Source organism: Peromyscus leucopus, chromosome 17, assembly GCF_004664715.2.
Source record: "Peromyscus leucopus breed LL Stock chromosome 17, UCI_PerLeu_2.1, whole genome shotgun sequence".
Taxonomy (NCBI): domain Eukaryota; kingdom Metazoa; phylum Chordata; class Mammalia; order Rodentia; family Cricetidae; genus Peromyscus; species Peromyscus leucopus.
The window spans coordinates 47,276,769-47,300,533 of record NC_051077.1 but is presented as its reverse complement, the minus strand read 5'-3'; the positions used below and the strand labels follow the sequence as shown (position 1 = coordinate 47,300,533).

At 44.3% G+C, this 23,765-nt stretch overlaps 1 protein-coding gene across 1 annotated transcript; it reads left to right on the top strand.

Annotated features, from left to right (window-relative positions):
* Nucleotides 1-5,263: 5,263 nt before the first annotated feature.
* On the top strand, nt 5,264-22,049 carry Msmo1 (methylsterol monooxygenase 1). The gene is made up of 6 exons (XM_028881028.2): nt 5,264-5,371; nt 10,777-11,061; nt 15,381-15,529; nt 16,361-16,487; nt 19,387-19,541; nt 20,987-22,049. The coding sequence occupies exons 2-6, from the start codon at nt 10,807-10,809 to the stop codon at nt 21,180-21,182; spliced, it is 882 nt and encodes a 293-aa protein (XP_028736861.1). The 5' UTR covers nt 5,264-5,371; nt 10,777-10,806; the 3' UTR covers nt 21,183-22,049.
* The last annotated feature ends 1,716 nt before the right edge of the window (nt 22,050-23,765 follow it).

The following is a 23,765-nucleotide window of genomic DNA, read 5'->3' as shown; positions in this document are numbered from 1 at the left end:
ACAACTTTCTCATCACTGTCTCAACCACTCTAACAGGGCTTGCCTGATAGTCTCCTTCCCCGTACAGGTGGGGCTGGAAAGATCCTCTAGTCATCCAGTCACAGGTGACCGGCGCCTTCCCGAGGGATCATGCCACCCTAAGTCATCTCATTAGCATAAATTGAGGAGTGAGCAAACTGCTCACTTGGTAATCAGACTTATGCAGAAGGGACACAGGACACAGTGACAGAGATGGCCCAAGACCAAGTACATTTCATGTTGCACTTTTAAACTCCCAGTCCATCAAGCTTTACCTAGAATTTTTAAAGTGTTTCTTAGAATGTAATCTTCGAGATTAACTCCTTGGCTTGTCAAACAGCTCTTTGTCTTGGCTCATCCTTTCTTGCCTGCCAAAGTTTGTCAGTCGCTGGATTCCTAAGCGATGGTAGAAGACCTTGGACATGCCTCCCTGCCCTATTCCGAACTTCATTTTCCCAGTTTCAAATATCTTAGTTGGTTTTCTGCCTTGGCTCTGGCATGCAGAAGAATTGCCAGAACTTCTGAACGAGTTCAGAAGTTGAGGCTGAGAAGATCATAGGAGTTTTTCTAGGAAAGCAGCCCCCTTCCTCCCAAGTAAGTGTGTGGTCTCACCCCTCAGCAAAGAAACTCTTCCCAGCCCACAAGGAGCATTACAGAAAACCACAACTGGTCGAAATGCAGAAAACGTGTTCGTTTGTGTGTTTTTTCAGTCCCACAGTCCCAACGGTTATAACACAGCTCCAGCAGCTGAAGGTCAGGGATCATTGCAGAAGGGGGTGGAAAGATCGTAAGCGCTGAAGAACAGGAAGTTTGCTCTAAGACTGTGTCTCTCCGAAAAGTGTCAGAGCAGCTGTACCCATGAAGTCTCATCAGCATGGCTGCCTACACAGGACCTGAACGAAGAAGAAGATGACACCAGGCAGGCTAACATGAGACAGGGAAAGCTCAGGAGGCCTCAACATTAAACAAAGAACCATAGGTTGCTAAGGAAATGTGGAGAGTGAAGGAAAGAGTCTCCCTTAAGAAGACCCCCCCCCCATCACCCAACTGGTTATCCAATACTAAGTGGCCATACATACACATAATGTTATATAGACTGGTTGTATTGTCATAGTTAGGAATGTATAACAACATTAAAGAAAAAAGACTATGAACGTGGGAGAGAACAAGAGGAGGGGGTACATGGGAGGGGTTGGAAGAAGGAAAGGGAAGTGGAAAATAATGTATATAACTTTAAAAAGTATTTAAGAAGAAAAGAAAGCAGTCCCGGGCTTGAGTAAACTTCAAGGCCAGGTCTGTGTACTTGTTTCTCCAGGGAGCTCTGCTGCCTGCTGTTCTTGTGGATACAGTGGCATGTGTGCTGCCAGAAGACTTGGTTCTTTACCATTCCTTAAAACTCTGACCCCCTGCTGTGTATCATATAAAGCACTACCTAGCCACGTGCTAGAATGCTTAATACAGAATCCGTGCCTCCTCCAGTGCTGATTGTCCAATTTTACTTCTTAAACAAATGGCAGTCTATAGATTTCCATGGCTGCCAGTGCCTCACTTTGGAGCAAAGGCTATGCATGAACCATTTTTTAGAACCAGGTTTCTCCAATTCTAAGCCTGGGCTGCTCCACGTTTTAAAGGAAAGTCTCAGTGTGGTGGACCCACAGACACAGCAACTAGGTTTGTGATCTTGTACTGTGTGTGCTACTTGTGAGTTTGAAGACATTTCTTAGGCTTTGACTCCTATTGTTGCAAAAATTAAGAAAACGAGTACTGTTATATCACAGGATTTCATAGGATTTGAAATTTATTTTGAGCTTGAATCTCTTGATAGGTTGCATTTCACTGTGCCTACCCTTTGCTGTAGGGAAATAAGCCAACTGGATTGCCATATCTTCACTTCTGTCCAGCTGCAAATCTCCAAGGTTTAAGATAAGAGTTGGAACAGTTCATAGGGATGCATATGGTTCAACTGACAGCATTTCTTCTGGGATATAACTCTGAATCTGGATCCATAACCAATGTTTCGTGAGCACCTTTTGAATTGTGGCTTGATCCTCAGCACGGCATCCTCCCAGCCTGCTGAATCTGATAACTGACCGTACTTGCCCAGGTGTCTACTGTTAACCAATGACAAGCCTGCTCAATCTGAGCCCACAGTTCCTGTTCGTACCATACTTCACACACCACAGGCTTGGGCAGAGGAAAGGGTTGGGCTGCAGTAGGGTCACGTTCACGGCCTCAGGCAATAGGGGGCAGGCAGGGGAACTGGAGATGGGATGGGCAAGCAACCCAGCTGAGCTGGGAGGAGGAGCTGCAGTGTGATACCCCAGACCCACCAATCCCTAGCCTCAGACTGCCTGGTGGAAAGTGCTGGCTGTGGGAGAGCCGCTCTGGTTACACGGAATAGTGGGAGGAAGCATTGCTTTAAGGAGCACCTCAAAATCTTCTCTGAGACATACCTCACCTAACTCAGGCATCCTAACAATAACACAGCTGTGACCTTGACCTCACAAGGTCCAGGTTCTATCGCTTTTCCTTTGAGGTGACCTTCCTGCCACCGTTCTTTACAAAGAATATATGTGCTAAAGGTATGGAATACTTAGCCATGAGTTCAGGGTACACTGGGCCCACCAGAAATACTTTTCAATGGAACTCGTTCTGGAGATAATCTGGGTTGGTAGGAAGGGGGAGAGAGGACTGACAGGTCCAGGCAGGAAGGGAGGGACCGTGGCATCCTGCCTTCAGTAACTCTTAGGACAGCCTTCACACGGTGTGCACCTACCTGGAAACATTTGTATGGAGTACACATTTGTGTGTCAACTGTACTTTCAAGTAGATGAGAACAGGGCTAGTTCAAATGATGCCCTTGAACAATTTTTTATTTAATGTTTGTGGCGGTGCATGGCTTTAATACAGCACTCAGATGGCAGAGGCAGGTGGATCTCCTCTGTTCAAGGCTGGCCAGAGCTGCATAACGAGACCCAGTATGGGGGGGGAGAGAGAGAGGGAGAGAGAGAGAGAGAGAGAGAGAGAGAGAGAGAGAGAGAGAGAGAGAGAGAGAAGAAGAAGAAGAAGGAGGAGGAGGAGGAGAAGGAGAAGAAGGAGGAGGAGAAGGAGAAGGAGAAGAAGGAGAGAGAAGAAGAAAAGAAAGGAAAAAAGTTGTTTTTAAGATAAAATCATGTTATGTAGCCCAGACTGGCCTCATACTCAGAACAATCCTGCTTCAACATCCCCAACACTGGGACTGTACAGGAATGTGCCACCACATCTGCATTTTATTTGTTTAGTTTGGGGGGGGTTGTTATTGTTGTGACATAGGTCTCACATAGCCAGATTGGCCTTGAGTGTGTTAGGTAGACAAGGCTGATCTTGAATTTCTGATTCTTCTGTTTCTACTTGCCAAGTGCTAGGGTTACAGGCTGGCACCACTACTGTGGCATATTACTTTAACTATGCAAAGCTGTGTTGCATTTGTTAATGCTGTACTTGTTTAATCATGTCAAAGTGTGTTGCTTTTATTTATGCTGCATTTGTTTCTAAAGTTGTGTTGCTGTTTCATTTCGCCTGCCTCTGGCACCTGACTGTTCTAATAAAAAGCTGAATGGCCAATAGCTAGGCAGTAGAGGGACAGGAGGGGCTGGCGGGCAGAGAGACTAGGAGGAATCTAGGCTCGAAGGAGAATGAGAAGACAGAATGAGGGAGAAAGAGAAGGGGATGCCCAGGGCCAGCCAGCCACACAGGGAGTAGGACATACAGAATGAAAGGTAAAGAGCCCTGAGGTAAAACATAGATGAAGAGAATCATGTTTAAATTAAATTGTATGAGCTAGTGGGACAAGCGTAAGCTAAGGCCAAACATTCATGATTAATAATAAGTCTCCAAGTCATGATTTGGGAAACTCCTAGCACAGTGTGCACCTTTATGAAAACATTTAGAAAGCCTGCTGCTGCACACCACCACACACACTGGATATGGCTTTTTTTTTTTCCCTCTCAAGACACCTTCCTTAAGCAAAAGGTTAGCATCCTGTTATCACATCCTCTACACACACCGTACACAAGGGAAGACGTGGTGTAAAATGAGCCGAGAGTTGTAGGCTTACTTAGCTCTGCTGTCTTTGGGTACGGACTCCCCGACACAGCAACTGCAGTACACAAACTTGGGCATTCTTAGCTCATGTCCTGGCTCAGGAGCAAGCCTTGACACCCCTAGAACTCAGGCAACTCCCTTGACTTTGAATCGATTTCTGCGTGTGGAACCCTGGGCCCCTAGAACGCTAACTGTGAACTCCACCACGGAGCTACCTCACCACGGCCTCAGCAGAATCACCCCCGAATGTCTCCAATTTCTGTTCCCTCATCTGCAACATGGGAATTGATGGCAGCTATCCTTCTAGGTTATTGCAGAAACTACATTGCACCATGTCCCATATACAGAGATTTATTAAAAGATAGTTACTGGGCCCAATGACCATCTGAGATTGATCCCCAGAACCATATGGTGAAAAGGGAGAACCAACTTCCCTAGTTGTCCCGTGAACACACAGAGACGCTATATGTAATAATAATTAAAAAAAAAAACTCTTAAAAAAAGCTTCACTTATTAAAGGACACGGGAAGCAAGATAGATGATGCAAGGCAGAGAAGCAGGAGGATTAGAGTTCAAGGTTACCCTTAGACTACATATCCACTTCAAAGGCCAGCCAGGCTGTACAATGAGTGCTGTCTCAAGAAAGATCCAATTCCAGAATAAACCCTGGAAGGCAACACTGAAAACGCAAATGGATTTTAACAAAAAAACAACAAAACAACAAAAAAAACCATCCGTACTCCTTTTTTTCCTCCGAGCTCTAGATGGAGCAAGCCTACGGGAAGCCACAAGATGCTCTCCAGCGCGGCCCACATCCCCAGGAGCAGCCTGGGGACCCGCCGCTCGGTTGCCACGGCGACGCCGCGGGGGGGGGAGGGAGGGAGGGAGGGAGGAGCACAGCTGCCACGCCACGCCCCGTCACGCGCTGCCGCGGCGCCCCGCCTCCCGCTGCGCTGCGGCGCCGCCGACTGGCTGTCCGCGCGGGTCTCACTATCCTCACTCCATCCGGGGAGCCAATGGCCGGCGCCGCCAGGGTTCCTTGACGCGGAGTCACACGCTGCCGGGCCGCGGGTCCGGGCCAATCGCTGCACGGGGAGGGCGGGGCGGGAGCCGGGGGCGGACCAATGGTGGCAGGAGAGGGGGCCGGCCGCGCCCTCCGGGCCCCGCCCCTGAGCCGGGAGAAGTAAAGCGAGGAGGCCCCGCTGCACCTGCCCGGGTCCCTGTGCTTGCGGCGGGCGGGGGAGGTCGCAGGCCATCGCGGCCACGCCAGGTGAGGAGCACTGCGAGCCGGGGTCGGGGTCGCGTGCAGGGCGGCCGAGATCGGGACCCCCCACCCCTTCCCCTCCCCAGGGCCGGTAGGGACGCGGTGGGAAGGAGCTCGGCTGTGCAAGCCTCCGAGGGATGGAGGGATGGAGCCGGAACCACACGCAGGGCCCTTTAAAGAGTTTGCAGTCGCCCGGAGTCTGGATCGTGGATGACTTAAGTCGTAAAAACTTTTTTTTTTTTCACCAGGACGCGATTCCCACGGGGGGCGCGGGGGGCGGGAGACGGGGGAATAAGATGCATTCTGGGTCTGTGGCTCTGGGAAGGTGTCTCAGTTGCATGCATGGACCCGATGAGGACGAGCTGGTTTAGGAGGCCACAGCGGGCAGCGCGGGGATGGGTGCAGGAGCCGCGCGCGTGTAGGTTCCACGGGAGACCGGGGTGCCTTGGAGGAGGGGTCCTGCCCGCCTGAACCGTGAAGGTTTAACTCTTGGGTAGGCGGAGCCTGACCCTGTCTGTGTCTCAGGCCTCCTCTCAGCTGCAGTAACCAAAGAGGGGGGACGGGGACGACTCAGATGGTCAGCCAGGCTTTGAGTGAATCAGAGGACCCAGGAATCCATTTCTTCCTTTTTTTTTCACCCCCCGCCATGGGGATCTAGTCTACCTGATTCAGATCGCGTTTCCAGTGCCAGCCGGTTCCTCAAAGGTGAGGAGGCAGGATATTCACGTCTATAAATCCTTTGCTGTTTGATTACTTTCTCTGATGCTTGGGTTCCGTGGACAACTCCATGCCCATCTTCCTCCTTCATTACAGAGCGTAAACTCGGGATAACTGAACTCGGTCCCAACACTGTGTGGGAGCTGGAAGACTTAATCCGGGGGGTGGGGTGGGGGGGCTGAGTTGGGAGAGACTAGAACACTTTCGTTGGAGATGAAGTTCCTCGAGTTAGGCATTAAAGCGAGCTTGGGAGGAAACCCCTGATAAAGTCTAGGATGCAGCCTTGAAGTTTGATCCAGGTCCGAACTGTCTTTGAATGGAGATAGATGGCCAGCAACCTTTTGGATAGTCAGAATGTAGATCTTGGAGAGGAGTTATAGATGATGGACATCAGCGTATTTTTTGAACCAGGCAATAGGGTTAGCCAGGATAGTGTGGAATGGTTAGGACCACCAGGGCTTCTCGCTCAGGAATCTACCTCAAAGAGCGCCAGACTCTCTGTCTTCTCCTGTAGCTTTTCATCCCCACCACAGCTCTGTTGTCATCGGGTCCCTTCCATGTCACGTCCAGGTCTCCATGTGGAACGTGTTTTTGCCCGGGAACTCCATGCTTCTCTGTCCTCATAGCTGTCTGTAGTTTCCCTTGTATCCTACAGGTCCTATCGTTTTGTGATCCTTCGGGACTTCCAGGAGGGAGGGGGGGGGTAGTACTGTGACTGCACATCATCTTAGACACAGATATCTGTTAGAGGGAATCTACGTGAATCCCGTGAATGAGCCAAGGAAAAATGTCAAGTAGAGGAATTTCAGATCTCCAAGATTGTTGGTGTGTGGGCAGTGGAGGCAGGAAGATCAGGAGTTCAAGGCCATCCTTATTTGCATAGTTGGAGGCCAACTTGAACTAAAACCCTCATTTTAAGAAAAAAGAAAAATCATCATCCAGATTGGTCAAATAAAATGAGCTCCAAAGAATATTGGATTTGACAGCAGGGAGGCTTAGTGATTTTTTTTTTTTTTTTTTTTTTTTTTTTTTTTTAAGAATAATGATCAGAATAGAAAATAATAGGAAATGAGAAAATGAAGTTGTGTGAGTAGAGTCTCATCACGAGGCCTGGGTAAACTATAGGCTTTTACTGTAATGTCAATTGTGAGCACTGTTTAAAATAACAGCATCGCCGCACTAGTGAATGTGTGGGCTCCTCCACTCAGTGACTGTGGAACTTTGCACAGGTTCCTTAGTGATTCTGAACCTCAGCTTATCATCTGAAAACCGAAGATAGTAAGTGTTCCGCCACTTCATGATGGTGTGGCAGGGTTTAGCTTAAAACGACAGCACATACCTGATATGCAAAAGGTGCTCAATAATTGTCAGCCTATTTTAGGCGTTGTGTGTCAGGTCTTAGGTCCAGCACTTAACGTGTGCTGTTCCTTGGGTTTGCTAGAAGAATTATTGTTGAGTATTTTTTCAGATCATAACATTGTGGTTCAGTTTTAGCATCCCCAAAATCTAGGGCATTCAGCTAGGAAGTGGTGTTCATTGGTCATTGTCAAATTTGGTAGTGACCTCAGGAAAAATTTGGATTGGAATGCTAATCAACGTTTTGCAACTTTGAGGTAGATGGTTGGCAATATCTTTGTATGAGTGGGTAGCTCAGTGCTAAGAGCTCAGTGTGGGTGGAGGAGGGTGGCACTTTTACCTGGAACTTTCCATTGAGAAGGGTGAATAGCAGTGGCCTGGAAGACATGGTAGAGATTAGAGGTTCTTTTGTACCTCTGCCCCTCTTCTCTCTTTTTTCCTGGACAGTGTCTCACTGGAACCAAACTGGCCTGAAACTCACTTTATTTCCATTGCAGCCTTGGGAATGATGGGTAGGGAAGATTTTCTCTAGAAAGTCAGACTTGAATATGTTTTTATTTTATTATTAATTAAAAATTATTTGTTTTGTGTATATTGAGTGTTTTGCCTGCATCTATGTCTGTGGATTCCTGGTACCCTTGGTGTCAGATTCCCTGGAACTGGAGTTACAGATGGTTGTGAGCCACCATGCAAGTGCTGGGAATTGAACTTGGGTCCTTTGTAAGAGCAGCAAGTGCTCTAAATGGCCAACTCCAGTCTCCAGTCCCATGTATATGTTCTTTGAAGGAAGGAAGTGGGTTTCATGTCTGTGAAGGACATGGACTGAGGAAGGACAAAGGAGAGACATGTCCTTGGTGAGATAAGAACATAGGAAGACTTGAAAAGAATGAGCACAAATTGTGAGGCCAGCAGGTACGTGACCAGGCACAAGCCATTGGCTAAGGGGTGGGGCAGAAAGTCCTGAGTGAACTAGCTTGAAGGCCTGAAAGAAGATGGTTTAACTCCCTGCTGCCTCTTATATAGACTAGGACAAGAGGTCAATTTTAGAAGTGGTAGTGCTACAGAAATACTTATTTTGAGATTGTGCCTCATGAATCCTTGTCTGGCATTGAACTTGATGTGTTCTAGCCAAGAATCACCTTGTGCTTCTGATCCTCCCGCCTCTACCTGCAGAGTATTGGGATATACACCGCTCTGCCCAGGATATGTGATGTTAGAAATGGAACCAAGGGCTTTGCATGCTGGGCAAGCACTTTACCAACTGAGCCCTAATATAGGTTTTTTTGGTTTGATTGGTTTTTATGGAATGGGCCATCAATTCATAGATTAAGAACAGCAGGGATTTTTTTTTTTTCATGTAAGTCAGATTCACAGTGAAGTTCATCGTGTTTGACTGGTGACCAGTTAGGCTAACATTTATTAAATAGGTACAGTATAGTCTCATCTAAGAAATCAAAGTTATTAAAGTTAAGCTGGCCATGGTGTCTTTAATCCCAGCACTGAGAAGACAGAGGCAGGTGGATCTCTGTGAGTTCAAGGCCAGCCTGGTCTACAAAGTGTGTTCCAGGATAGCCAGAGAAATCCTGTCTTTAAAAAAAAAAAAAAAAAAAAAAAAAAAAAAAAAAAAAAAGAGGAAAGAAACTGAAACTGTAAAGAAAGTGTGACAGGGAAAGGTTTTCCTCCTTGCCTTCCCCCTTAGATCTCTCCTCACAGACCAGCACTGTAGAAACGGTTTTGTCCTGTACATTTTGTGTATGTCTGTGTGCGCGCACGCACTGTGTACGCACGCATGAGTTGAAGTGAATAGAGGAAATACGTGGTTTCACAAGAAACCAGGGACTTCGGTTTTATATAGCCGTATTTGGCTCTTGCTATACATGCTATTCTATAATGTGTCTCTGGGGTTAAGACTAGATTTTAGATGTCATCCTATATGAAATAGGATTTTTATTTAATTTAACTTTCATTTTTATTACCTGTATATGGGGGGCCGTTGGGAGAACATCATATGTGTAACTACAGGTGCCTGGAGGTCCTGGAGAGGGAATCTGGTGCCTTGGAGCTGGAGACACAGGCAGGTGTTTTCATCATCGTCATTACTTTATTTGGTTTTATTGGAGACATCTTGAAGATGTCTTCCTGTGTAGTTCCAGCTCACTTTGAACTCTCAGCAATCCTCCTGCCTCAGGTTCAAGTACAGGGGTTCGAGTGTCAGCCACTGTGCCTGGCTGTCTCATTCTTGTAAACAGCTGTATTATTTAACTCATCTCCTGCTTGTGGACTTCCATATTCTTTTTAAATCTGGCGCTAGTTAGAAGCTATGCGTTCTTCTAGCCTAGCCTGTTGGTCTTCTACCCTTGAATGAAAAGACTGTATTATGTCAATACTGCTGGGTTTTTTTGTTTTTTTTTTTTCCTCAAATGATAAACTGATTTGTCCCAAGCCAACAGTATGGATAATGTCTGTTTGCCTACCAGTTCTGAGCAGTGGGTTGTTGAACTTTAAAAGGTTTGCCGCTTGGGCAAAAGTATCTCTTTGGGGTACAGTTCCTCCTTTGAAGGAGGGAAGTTTCTTGGTTTGTGTGTATGTGTGTGTGTGGGGAGGGGGTGCATGCGTGCCTGTGAGTGCACATTTAGAGGATAAAGGTCAATGTGGGCTGTTTCTCTCTGTTGTTCTGTGCCTTAGTTGTTTTTTCAGATGGCTCTCTCACTGAACCTGGAGGGCCTCAGTTTGAGAGCTGGGGGTACAGGCATCCACCTAGCTTTTATGTGGGTGCTGGGAATCTGAACCCAGTGGGGACCGTTTGGCTCCATTGTTCTATGAACTGCCTATCAGTGGCCTTTGTTATTTTTTTCCACTGAGTTTTTCTAAAGCACACTGTGTCTCTTTTATCATGTGTTGGGATGCTTTTTGTGGTTTGATCTCTGGCTTTGTTATGAGTGCCATTTTGTTCTTGTCAGAACTTAACTTTTACTTAGTCACTTTTGGCAAACTTTTTGGTTTTAAGTTTCGTTTTGTGTGTGTGTGTGTGTGTGTGTGTGTGTGTGTGTGTAAATCAGAAGACAGTTTTGTGGAGTCCAGTCTCTCTTTCCATCTTTACTTGGGTTCCAGGGATTGAACTCAGGATATGGCAGGGCAAGTGGACACTGAGCTATGCTGACAGCCAAAAGTTGGAGTTTTTAAATCACTGTCTACAACTGGAGGTGATGATCGTTTCTAATCATCTTTATAACCTAAGAGAGTAGTCCTTGTTTAATTGTCACTTAAAAATATCAGAAGATATTTTAATGCTGTTTTTCAGGATTTCATTGTTTTGTTTCTCTGCTTACTTACTACAGAAATCAAAGGCTCCTCACAGAGATTTGAAAATGGCCACAAACAAAAGCGTTGACATCTTCAGCTCAGCATTGCTGGCTGTGGAGTATCTGGATTCCCTGCTGCCCCAGAACCCCCTGCAGGAGCCCTTTAAGAACGCTTGGGGCTACATGCTGGATAACTACACAAAGTTCCAGATCGCAACCTGGGGGTCCCTCATAGTTCACGAAGCCATCTATTTCTTGTTCTCTTTGCCTGGATTTTTATTCCAATTTATCCCTTACATGAGAAAGTACAAAATTCAAAAGGTGAGTGTGATATGTCTGTGATACTAACATTGATGATGTTAGATGTTTTTGAAGAACACTGAGCTTTGAGAGACTCACATCAGTACCGTCCAGTAGAAATATAATGAAGCCACTTACATAGCTTTAAGTGACTAGTGGAATACCTTAAGAAAGCAATAAGGGAACAGGGAAATTAATTTTCATAATATGTTTAATTCAACCCAATAAAGCTATGCTATTATTTTACCAATTAGCCCAAATTAAACTGCTTCGAGAGACATTTTGGTATTTTTACTTTCTTTTTTCTTTTTTTTTTTTCTTTTTTCGAGACAGGGTTTCTCTATGTAGCTTTGAAGCCTGTTCTAGAACTCACTTTGTAGCCCGGGCTGGCCTCGAACTCATAGAGATCCGCCTGCCTCTGCCTCCCGAGTGCTGGGATTAAAGATATGCGCCATTACTGCCTGGCAGTTTTTTTTTGTTTGTTTGTTTGTTTTCATAGTTGTATGGGTTTCGCTGTGTATTTACGCTACACATAAATAGAGAGCTGAGCACTCTCATGCTTCTAACAGATGGTGTGTTAGACAAAACCAATGTAGATCATTATCGATGGTGTTTCAAAGAATTGTCCGAAAATAAATTTTAGGAAGGTGTAATGCTTATCTAATTGGGGCTTTTTGTTTGTTTGTTTGCTTTGGTTTTTCAAGACAGGATTTCTCTGTGTAGTTTTAGTACCTGTCCTGGATCTCGCTCTGTAGACCAGGCTGGCCTTGAACTCACAGAGATCAGCCTGGCTCTGCCTCCTAAGTGCTGGGATTAAAGGCATGCGCCACCACCACCCTGCTTAGCATGGTGTTTAAGAAGAATTTGGACAAGTATAGAGACATAAAGGACTTGTCAACATTTAATACGCCAGTATTAGTTCTTGTTTGTTTTGAGGTAACTTCGAGTGTATAGCCCAGGCTGGCTTTGAACTTGGGATCTTCTCAGTTTCATTTTCTGAGTGTTGATAGACATGGACCATCTCCAACTCCAAAGTTTTTTTTTTTTTTTTTTTTTCAATACCACCATTGGCTAATCTAAACCAACTGAACTCAAGGCCACACAACAGTGGCAGAAAGTAGGTGCTGAGTGTTCTCTGGTTTGTGGGTGTACAGGTTGTGTCTCATCAGTCTCTGAGCTCTATGGCCTCTCCCAGTGAGTCACTGCAAGGAAGGACTCACCACAGGTTCCTCTGCAGCTAACGTAGGCATCAGGTACCTGCGGACTCTAGGCCAAGAGGAGAGAAGGGAAAAGGGAAAGGGATAAAAAGAGAGGTAGCCCACAGGATGCCCCTTTCAGCCTCCGTTCGATGGAGCACGTCCAAGGTGCTTCTGATGAAAGGGCCTGAGCTGGAAAACATCTCTGTTTAAATGTCGTAAATCCTGAGTCACTGAGGTGATTCTGGCCGCTGTGTGTCATCCACTGATTCATTTATAAGTAAGGCTGACTCATTGGGTCACCAAGCTGAAGCGTGTTTTTTTCCTCTACTGCCCTCTACAGCTCACTGCATGGTTATAGGTGGTGGTGCCTTGTCCAGGGGAGAGCTTTTTTAGCCCAGGGTGTGTGGGTGGCCTTAGAAGGAAATAAATGTGGGAGGAAAAACACCTAAGTGAGGCTGAGGATGTAGTCAGTGTTGGAGGGCTTGCCTAGCGTGCACAGGGCTATGACTTGAAGTCAGTACAAGCACACACAAGAGGAACAAAACCCACAATCTGATTGGTTACAGCTAATGAAAGGCTGGATAGAATGGCTGCAGGTAGTCACAGCATAAAGGAAGGGCTTGAGAAGACAGTAAAGCCTAGAGTTGTAGCTCTGTAGTAGAGCATTTGTCTAGCCTGTGCAGAGCTGGGTAGAGAGAGAGGCAAGTGGACTTCCATGAGTTCGAGGCCAGCCTGGTCTACATAGTAAGTTCTAGGCCAGTCAAGGCTACATACCTTGTACCAATAACAACAACAGTATAAAATAGGACAAAACAAAAAGAAGAAAGCAGACAGATCCTGGGCTCTACCTCCTACCCCCACAGCACAATTACTTAGATGAAAAAAAAAAGTGGAGATAATTCTATTTGTAAATTCTGAAAGCACAGATTGTGATTGAAATGAGTACAAAACAATTCATGTCTTTTGCTCAGTGCTTTAGAAAGTCCACCATAAAATATTCAAGAATTATATTATTTAACACATAGAACATTTTTTAAAACTTTTTTTCCTTTTTCTTTTTTTTAAATGTACTTATTTGATTTTATGTGCATTGGTGTTTTGCCTGAATGTATGTCTGTGTGAGGGTGTCAGATCCCCTGGAACTGGAGTTACAGACAGTTGTGAGCTGCCCTGTGAGTGCTGGGAATTGAACCCGGGTCCTCTGGAAGAGCAGCCAGTGCTCTTAACCACTGAGCCATCTCTCCAGCCCCTCCCCTTTTCTTATTCTCTCATACAATACATCTTGACTGCAGCCTCCCCTCCTCCCACCCCCACCTAACACCTCTTCTCTTCCCCTAGATCCACTGCTCCTCCATTTCCCGTCAGAAAAGAGCAGGCCTCCCAGGATATCCTCAATAGGTGTGACTCACACCTGTAATCTTAGCACTTGGATGGAGGCAGGAGGATCAGGTTCAAGGTTGTTCTCTGCTACTTAGGAAGTTTGAGACCACCATAAGACATATGAGACCATGACTCAAAAAATACTCCACACCTCCCTCCCACCAAAAAAACAAAAACAAAAACAAAAAAAGTAGCTGGGGCTAGAAATATGGATCAGTGGTTAGGAACACTGGCTGCTTTTCCAGGAGACCTGGGTTTGGTTCTCAGCAACCATGTGGCAGCTCACAAAGGTCTGGAACTCCAGTTCCAGGGGATCTGGTGCCTTCTTGTGGCCTCCAGAGGCACAGGCACACACATGGTATATATGCAGGCACACAGACACATATGCAGGTAAAAGTCCATCCACTGAAAACTGGGACTGCTGTGGAGGTTACCCACTAGTAAGCATGTTCCACCTTCAAGAGACTAACTGAGCAGCTGGACAGTTCATCTGTGAGCTTGCTAGTTAGAGGAAGTTTGGCATACATGACAAGTAAAGCAGAGTCTGCAGGGATTGTTTCTTTAAAAAAAAAAATCACATTTCGATAAGTTTCCTCAAAGAGAGATCTAACTGAAACATCAGAGAAGTCCATGGCCCCAGTGGGGTATCCCTTGGTACTAGGGTACAGATGTGCATATTAAGTTAAAGGTGGTAAGCTTTGATATAGTACTAGGCATGCATTTAAATGTCCGCTTAGCCAGCTTGCACATACCATATAAACAACACAGCCTGTGGTTTTATTTCCTATGAAAGTAGTTGATTATTTTATTTCACACATGCACACCCTGGGGCAGGGATCAGTGTTAAGGAAGCCCAGGGCCTCACACATGCTAGGCAGCATTTTCTACTCTTCTCATTTTACCTGCTAAACTTTGTGTTTTTCTTAAAGCTCCTTGAAAATCAGAATTTAGCTAGGAGCGAGAGGCACCATCTCAAATAAGCCTGAAAGTTCAGGTTGTTCTTTGGTCAGAGACAAGAGGTTTGGAGTGGGGTCAATGAATCCTTATAGTAGAAATAAAAAGACAATCTAAATTACTGTGTGTAAGTCCACATGCTTTGTTGCTGAGAAAACTGATTTCCTTGTGAGCACACAGCTGATTAGCTGGTTGTTTGTTTAACATTCTAGTCTGAGTCTATAGGTTGAGTCTTAGACTGAGGATCCTTTTTTTGTTTTGTTCATATATATTTTAGTTTGTATTTTGTGCATGCACATGTACTCACCAAAGCACACATGTCCAGAGGTCCTGAGGTCTTAAGAACAACTCAAGCTCTCATTGCGTGCATACAGAAGGCACTTATTTCCTTCTGAATACCACTGAATACCGGATGCAGTGAGCTGCCATTGTGATAAGAGCTGTCAGCTGCTGCCTGTGCAGGCTTCGGGTGGGACACTCAAGGACACTCAAGGTCAACGTAACATGATTGACTTCTCTGCAAAGTGACCTCTAAGTGGCAAAGCCTGGATGCTTAGTTAATCATCTCGTGGTGCTTCTTAGGTTAGTTTTAGTTCATATTTGTCTATTAACGTTTCTTAAAACCTGTTGAAAGTAATTATAGTAGTTGTCAAGATCCCTTGCCACCGTAGCATAAACTGAACATAGCATAGAACTGAGGGATTATACACATCGGAGAAAACTGTAAGAATTTATTTCTACTTGTTCAGCCGAACTACTGATAACAAACTAATTTTAAGTATTATGATTTTTTTTCTCTCTCCATAGGATAAACCAGAAAGCTTGGAAGGCCAGTGGAAGTGTTTCAAAGGACTCCTCGTTAATCATTTTTTTATCCAGCTGCCTTTGATTTGTGGAACTTATTATTTTACAGAGTTTTTCAGTATTCCTTATGATTGGGAAAGAATGCCAAGATGGTATGTCAATGATAATTTGATGTTTATATTCAGTCATGGTTTGTTTTTCAATTAAATTTTGCTTAATGTGTATTTTCTTCAGTTGCTTAATACTCCGAAATTGATTATGTCCTGATGTAACTGGACATACATGTGTATTAGAACCTAGGTCCACCGTCACTCCTTGCCTCTGGGTTCTACGTCCTTGTAGCCAACCAACTACAGATTGAAAGTCCACTTTTTGAATTGAACCTTTAAACAGGATGTGCTGGCACACACCTGTGGTCCCAGCATCAGGAGGTGAGGGGGGTGGCCTGAAGCTCCAGAATTTTCCTGGGCTACATAGCTAGTCCATAGCCTGCCTAAGGGGCCTGAGCACACTTGTATACAGAGTATTTTTCATCATTTTATTTAAATTATTTCTGTGGTAGAAAAAGCAGTTGTTTTACTGTTAACTTTAGACTTTGATTTCTTAACAAGTTCTGTACCCAGGTCTTCGACAACATAAAATATTATGGAAATAGGGTCAAACTCTTTGCCCCTCCCCCCTTCCAGATTGTAACATGTGGCCTTACCTACCAGTATTGTTTGCTTCTACACAGGTCGCACTGTGTAGCCCTGGCTGGCCTGGAGCTCACTCTGTAGCCCAGGCTGGCCTCGAACTCAGAGCTCTGCCTTTGCCTCCCGAGTGCTGGGATTAGACGTGTGGCCCACCACACCCAGCTCAGCTATCTTGCAGTTTGGCAAATTTGTTGTTAGGTCAAGCTGATGTGGGTATTTGGTTCGTATAAAGTCTGACTGGTCATCCTAAGTCACTGTTGCTCTGTATTCGTTACTGTTTGCCTCTCACAGGTATCTGATTTTAGCAAGGTGTTTCGGCTGTGCCGTCATTGAGGATACCTGGCACTATTTTCTGCATAGGCTCCTCCATCACAAGAGGATTTATAAATACATTCATAAAGTCCACCATGAGTTTCAGGTATGTTGGGACCATACTTCAGCTTTTCTACTGAGGTGGAAAAACCTGGGTTGTTGTTTGGGCATCTTTAGAAGCTATTGGTGGTATTTTATCACATGTCCTTTTAAAAAATAACTTTATTACCAAAAAAAAAAAAAAAAATGCCGGGTGGTGGTGGCGCACGCCTTTAATCCCAGCACTCGGGAGGCAGAGCCAGGAGGATCTCTGTGAGTTCGAGGCCAGCCTGGGCTACCAAGCGAGTCCCAGGAAAGGCGCAAAGCTACACAGAGAAACCCTGTCTCGAAAAACCAAAAAAAAAACAAAACAAAAAAAAAAAACTTTATTATATGCATACACACATGATATGGCAGGTAGGACACATGTAGGGTCAGGGGACAACTTTGTGGTGTCAACTCTCTCCTACCTTAAAAAAATTTTATATGTGTATCTGCATGTACCTGAGTGTATGGGTGTTCAGTTCACCCTGTGTGTACAGATGCCCTCAGAGCCAGAAAAGGCCGTTGGATCTCTTGAAACTGGAGTTACAGGCAATTGGAGCTACCCAATGTGAGTGTGGGAACTGAATCTGTCCTTGTAAGAGCAGCAAGTGCTTTTAGCCACCAACCCACCTCTCCAGCCCTCTCCTCTCCCTCTTCTACCTGTGGACATACTATGGGTCCTAGGATCAAAATCAACTCCGCAGGCTGGCATAGTGAGCACCTTTACCCACTGAGCCATCTCTTGGGCCCCTTTATTTCCTTTTCTATTGGCATGATAATGAAGAATATGAGGTATACATCTCTACAGGACCAGGCCTAAAAGTTTTCTTCAGTGTTGGATTTTCAGGGTAGGAACTGGAGAGATGGCCCAGTGGTTAAGAGTACATCCTACTCTTGTAGAGGACTAGCACCCATATTAGGCCACTTATAACCACGACACCTGCAGTCATGTCCACATGCACACATACATGTAATTAAAGACGCACGCTGGGGCTGGAGTGATGTCTCAGGGGTTAAGAGCACTGGCTGTTCTTCCAGAGGTCCTGAGTTCAGTTCCCAGCAACCACATGGTGGCTCACAACCATCTGTAATGAGCTCTGGTGCCCTCTTCTGACTTGCAAGCATACATGCAGGCAGAACACTGCATACATAATAAAATAAATCTTAAACACACACACACACACACACACACACACACACACACACACACACGCATATATATATATATACACACACATATATATGTCTTTAATATATATACATTTTATGTATTATATATGTACTTTTAAAAAATTTATGGTGACATCTTGACAGCTGGCAGATTGGTACGGGCTATAGTAATGAAGGGTCATTTAAATGAGATGCATAAACAAGTGTTTACTACTTATACTAAAGCAATTAGTCAGCTGAAGTACATTTTCAGAAAAGATTACTTATTTTTAAATCAGACCTGATTTTCTGTAGGTCTCAGTGGATACCCGAAAACATGGATAAGATACCATACTGATAACTAAGACATCTAAATGTAACTACTGGATAGAGAATGTATTCGGGACAAAAGAGCAATTCTCATTGGGAGGGCTGAGAGTGATATTACATTACTCAGAACAGCACACAATTTAAAACATGTATATACAATTTAAAACCTTATTTCTTGAGTTTTTCTACTTAATACTTTAATACAGTAGTTAATATAGGTAAATGTAGGATAAATGTAACTTCAGAAAACAAAACCATGAGTAAGGATTGAGTATTCAGTGTGCATGTATAAGCATCCCTTTGTTGGTAAAGCAACTACAGATTCATAAATTAAAAATTAAGAGTTAAAGGCCTAGTGACTTGAGTTTGATCCCTGGATCCTGCAAGGTGGTAGGAGAGAACTGACTCTTTGAGGGTTGTCCTCTGAGCTCATTGGACATGCATATGAGCACACACACACACAAATAGGTGAGTCATAGTTTAATTAGAGTTGAAGTTAGAGAAAAGATGAGTACTAAGAAATTCATATCCCTAGACCTTTTGATTGGTAGGAAATTTACTGAGAATTGTTGTTATTATTTGTATATGTACAGCTAGATCACCATCACTACTTATACAAACAATATAATTTATAAAACTGTATGTATAAACTGAATACATTAAGTTCTCTGAGTCAGATTTGGGGGTCTCCAGCTCACAAATAGTGACAGGGAGACTTCTTATTAATTTTGAAAGCTCAGCCTTAGCTTAGGCTTGTCTCACTAGCTCTTACAATTAAAACTAGCTTGCTTCTATCAATCTACATTTTACCATATGGCTTTTTACCTTTCTTTCATCCTATATGTCTGACTCTCTTCAGGTCTTATTGGCTTCTCACTGGTGTAATTCTCATGCCTAGATTCTTTCTCCTCTTCCCTTTCCCCACAAATCCCACCAATCTCTCCTGCCTACCTATTGGCCATTCGCCTCTTTATTAAACCAGTCACAATGACACATCTTTACATAGTATAAACAGATTCTCTGCAATAACTCTCCAGAGAAAGAATCAACACAAAGCTACTATGCACATAGGTTTATTTAAAATCTGGTGGTATATTCCTATAATCCCAACACTTAGGCAGAGGCAGGGGCATTTTGAGTTCAAGGCCAACTTCAGCTACATAGACCCTGCCTCAAAAAAGAAGAAAATGATTTTGCTGTCTGGGGCCCAAATTGTGCAGAACGACAAGCCAGGAAGTGAGGTATGGTGTCTATGATTGTCATGTGAGTCCCTTCTTCCTCAGGAAGCCTCATCCTTGCTCAGGAGACCTCTCACTGTCAGGATGGAACCCACCTTCATGAAAAATAAAATCTGCTGGTTCACACATTAACCACATCATAGCAAGTTGACACAAAATTAACCATCACAATATATTAAGGAATTCTTACTCTGTTTGACTTAGGCTCCATTCGGAATTGAAGCAGAATATGCACATCCTTTAGAAACCATAATCCTCGGGGCTGGATTTTTCATTGGAATTGTGCTTTTGTGTGATCACGTAATTCTCCTTTGGGCATGGGTGACAGTACGTTTGCTGGAAACTATTGATGTCCATAGGTGAGTAATGCTTTCTGTTCTGGTAGAAGACATCATTTTCATGTGTGTTGGTGTGCTTGTGTGTGTGAATGCATGATTTTATGTCTGTGGAGGTATGTGTAAACATGATTGCTTTTGTATGTGAGTGCATCTTTTTTATGTGTGTGTGGATACGTGTGAACAAGATCACTGTTCCGAGGCCGAGTTTCTCAGTCAAACCTAGAACTCCCCAGTGTTGCTAGTGAGCTTGCCTCTGTGAATATATCCCATCCCTAGCTCTTGAGGCGTAGATTGCAGGCAGGCCACCCAGCTTTTATGTGGGTTTCTAGAGATCTGAACTCCGGTCCTCATGCTTCTGTGATATGCACCTTAACCACTAACTATCTCTCAGGGTTTTTTTGTTTTTTGGTTTTTCGAGACAGGGTTTCTCCATATAGTTTTGGTGCCTGTCCTGCATCTCGCTCTGTAGACTAGGCTGGCCCAGAACCCACAGAGATCCGCCTGGCTTTGCCTCCCAAGTGCTGGGATTAAAGGCGTGTGCCACTGCCACCCGGCCCTCTCATGTTATTTTAAAAAAGAGAATCATAATCATTGAATAGAAGGACAAATAATAGATGTTTTTGTCATAGACTGATCTGTTACCATTTATTAAATGACAGTGTGTGTCTTGTCAAGCAAAGCTCAGGCCAGCAGTTATCCTGCTGTGGTGAACCTCACTCCCCAGAGGGTGTTGGGACCGGTAGCCTCTACTGTAAGGTCATTGCTGCTTCTGGGTGGCTCTGACGACAGCAGTCACTTAAGGAAGGTGCCGATGAAATATGGACGTGTTTCAGGAGCCCCTCTCCACAGACTGGGGACGTGATAAGGGCTTATATCCAATCTCAGATATCAAACTAAAGAGAGTAGACCCAACAAGACTCTTTTTGAAGTCATTTGTTCCCCAACTAAAACAACACAGTGGTATTTAAACTTTGTAGATAACTTGAGGCTGATTTCACACAACTTTCCCTCAAAAACAGGTAGCATTATGAACGTGGTTTACACCTTTTCTAGATTGTGATGGGCAGGCTCCTCTAAAGAGAAAAAAGTGTTTCTTGAAAATGTGTGACTGTAGTCCCTTTCATTTCTTGGTATCAGATTTCCACGTGTCTTTTAAGGTTTTCAAAATCTCCCAACATGTACCTTTTCCTATAAGGTTTGTTGTTATTGTTTTTCCAGCTAGGGCCTGAGAGCCCTGGCTGACCTGAAACTCACTCTGTAGCCCAGGCTGGCCATGTACTGACAGTCCTTCTGCTCAGCCTCCCAAGAACTGGGGCTACGGTGTCTGCTACCACATGCTGCCAAGTTTTTGTCTTTTGTAAACGTGAGAAATGAAGGGATTTGTGTAAAGCGGAATGCTGCTTGCTAACAAGCATGTGACTGCTAATGATGTGTCTCATGAATAACCTGTATTGTTTTCATTTCAGTGGTTATTACATTCCTATCAACCCATTGAACTTCATCCCCTTTTATACGGGTTCTCGGCACCACGATTTCCACCACATGAACTTCATTGGGAATTACGCATCCACCTTCACATGGTGGGATAGAATCTTTGGGACAGACGCCCAGTATCATGCCTATATTGAAAAGATGAAGAAGCTTGGGAAAAAGACTGAGTGAATTCCCCTCGTACACCTCTTGGAGATATGTTTCCTCAATTGGAGCTAGTAACTAACATTGCTTCTGGGGAGCAGAAATAAGCACGAGATTTGGCTGCTAAGTGATAAAAAGGACATTAACGCCCTTTAATTATCTTCCAGATGGGAACTTTTCTACTTTACATTCAAGTTCTGTATATGTGGGAATAAATAAATATATATATTTAAGTACAGTTCTCATGAGGTTTTGAAGGCCATATTGCTTAACCTCATCAAAAGGTTTCAGGTATTGGGGGAAGTATTAATGTACAACTTATCACTTCATGCCACCCGCGGCTGAAGTTGACATTGCCTTTTAAGCCTTTTATATACACTGGTCAGTTCAAAATTTTCTCAACAATGATGATGGCCTTCTAGTTGACTTTAGACATAGTGTTTTTTAGTATTTACCCAAAATGAAAATATTGTGAATTGAATCTATCAGCTGACAGAGAGAGTGACCGAAACCCCATTCTGGTCTGGGGCTGACCAATTTAGGACTATTCTTTCTGTGAAGGATTGTTTGATTGTAGCAACTTTATCTTGTAAATTGACTCATTTCCTACGTGATGTATATAGAAGATTATAGTCTAAAAGATTTTCAAATTACTTGAGGTGTTTTAAACTGAGAGCTCATTTCCGCTGTCGACCCCTTGTTTTCGTGTGTCAAGTGTGTTCATTGAAGTCGCGTCGTGAGCTTTGTGAATTGACTTCTCGACTGGCACCCAGAGCTGTTGAAATAAATGTGATTTTTGTCCAAGTCTCTGGTTTTCAGTTGTGAAGATTAGCTGTCATGTTTTATTCTTATAAGGAAAAGCACAGAAATCATTAAAGGAAGCTTTACAATAAAGGAATGATTCCACTTTTTACTTGCTAAGCTTTGCTGGTAGTTGCAGCCCTTAGTGGCTGGTCAATAGTGGAAATTCCACTGCCACAGTCAAGGTATTGAGGTAGCATGCTGGCCTTCGATGGCTTTCCACACACATGGAAGGATGTACCCTCCAGGCAAAGACTGCTGACTACTTCCCAGTCCTTAGTTCTTCTTTTCACACAGGATCTGTCCATCTTAGGCTGACATTGAATTTGTCATCCTGCTTCAGCTTCCCAGGTGCTGAGATTACAGGGATAACTGGCCATGACTGACTAGCCATGTCTTCGAAGGTTTCTTACTATGTGGCCCAGGATGGCCTCACCAGAAGTCTTCTTGCCTCAGCCTCTCAGCTGCCGGGATATAGACATGAACCACCACACTATGCTCGGCCAGGTTTGTTTCTAAGTTTTGTTCCATATCTGCCTCCCGTGTGCTCCCACGTGTGTGCTTGAGTGTGTGTGTAAATTTGTCTTTGCAGCCGTTCGGGATACAGCATGAAGTGGTGCTGTGCTGTGTGGTTATGAGACTACCTGCAAATTCTCTTTTTAGTCTTCACCGTTCACTTTCATGCCCATGGAATGTACAAAACCGTTTGGGAGGAAAGCCTCTTCTAGCGCTAGAAATGGTGTTAAACACGCTTAAATAACTTGGTGCATGCCAAAGTCATTCACCTTTTTTCTCTTCTCAATGCTGGGGAGTCAAACCTAGGGACTTGTCCAATATACTAGACAGTTATGCCACCAACCTACTCAATATGAACTAGTATTCAGCAAGCACTTCCCATGTCCTGAATTGTGTCCCCCCCCCTCCTTTTTTGGTCTCCAGGGGAACCCATACACATAAGCACAGGCCCTGTTCTAGTTGGCCTCCAATGTCAATCTGACACAGCCTAGAGTCTTCTGAGGGAGTCATAACTGAGGGATTGCCTGGATCCGATTGGCCTGCAGCTATGTTTATGAAGGATTGCCTCGATTGATGACTGATGTGGGGGGTTCCAGTCTTCTGTGGCCAGCACCATCCTTAGGAAGGTGATCATGAGCTGCTAAACTAGCCACAGAGAGGCAGCAAGCAACATTGCTTCAAGGTTCTCACCTCTAGGTTCCTGCCATTAAGTTCCTGCCCTGATTTCCCTCAATGGTTGTAATCTGGAAGTATAAACCAAATAAAGCCTTTCCTGCCTGGGTTACTTTTGACTAGAGTGTTTTATAACAGGAACAGAAAGAAACCTAGGATGCACATAAATAAAAATACATCTTCAAGAGATTTATATGCCCAAATATGTCAGTACAGAATAGACATCATGCAGCCAAAACTTGTTCAGTAGTTGAAATCTGAATTAATAGATGTGAAGGCAAAATACAAAGTCTCAATACATAGCTTTGACTCTACCCTGGAGAATAGTTGATAAAAAGCTGTGATGACACATGCCAATACTCCTAGCTCTCATGATGCTGAGGCAGGTGGATTACAAATTCTAGGCCAACCTGTAATACATATAGAAACACCTTTTTTCCCCTCTCTCAAAGCAGAATTTCTTCTTCCTTTTTGAATATTTACCCCTTTTATGTGTACAGGAGTTTGGCTTGCGTGTATGTTTGCACCATGTGCTTGTCTGGTCTCCCTATTCCATCCAGTCCCCAGTTTATGAAATGGTGCCAACCATGTTCAGGGATAGCCTCACTCCCCTAGTTGATG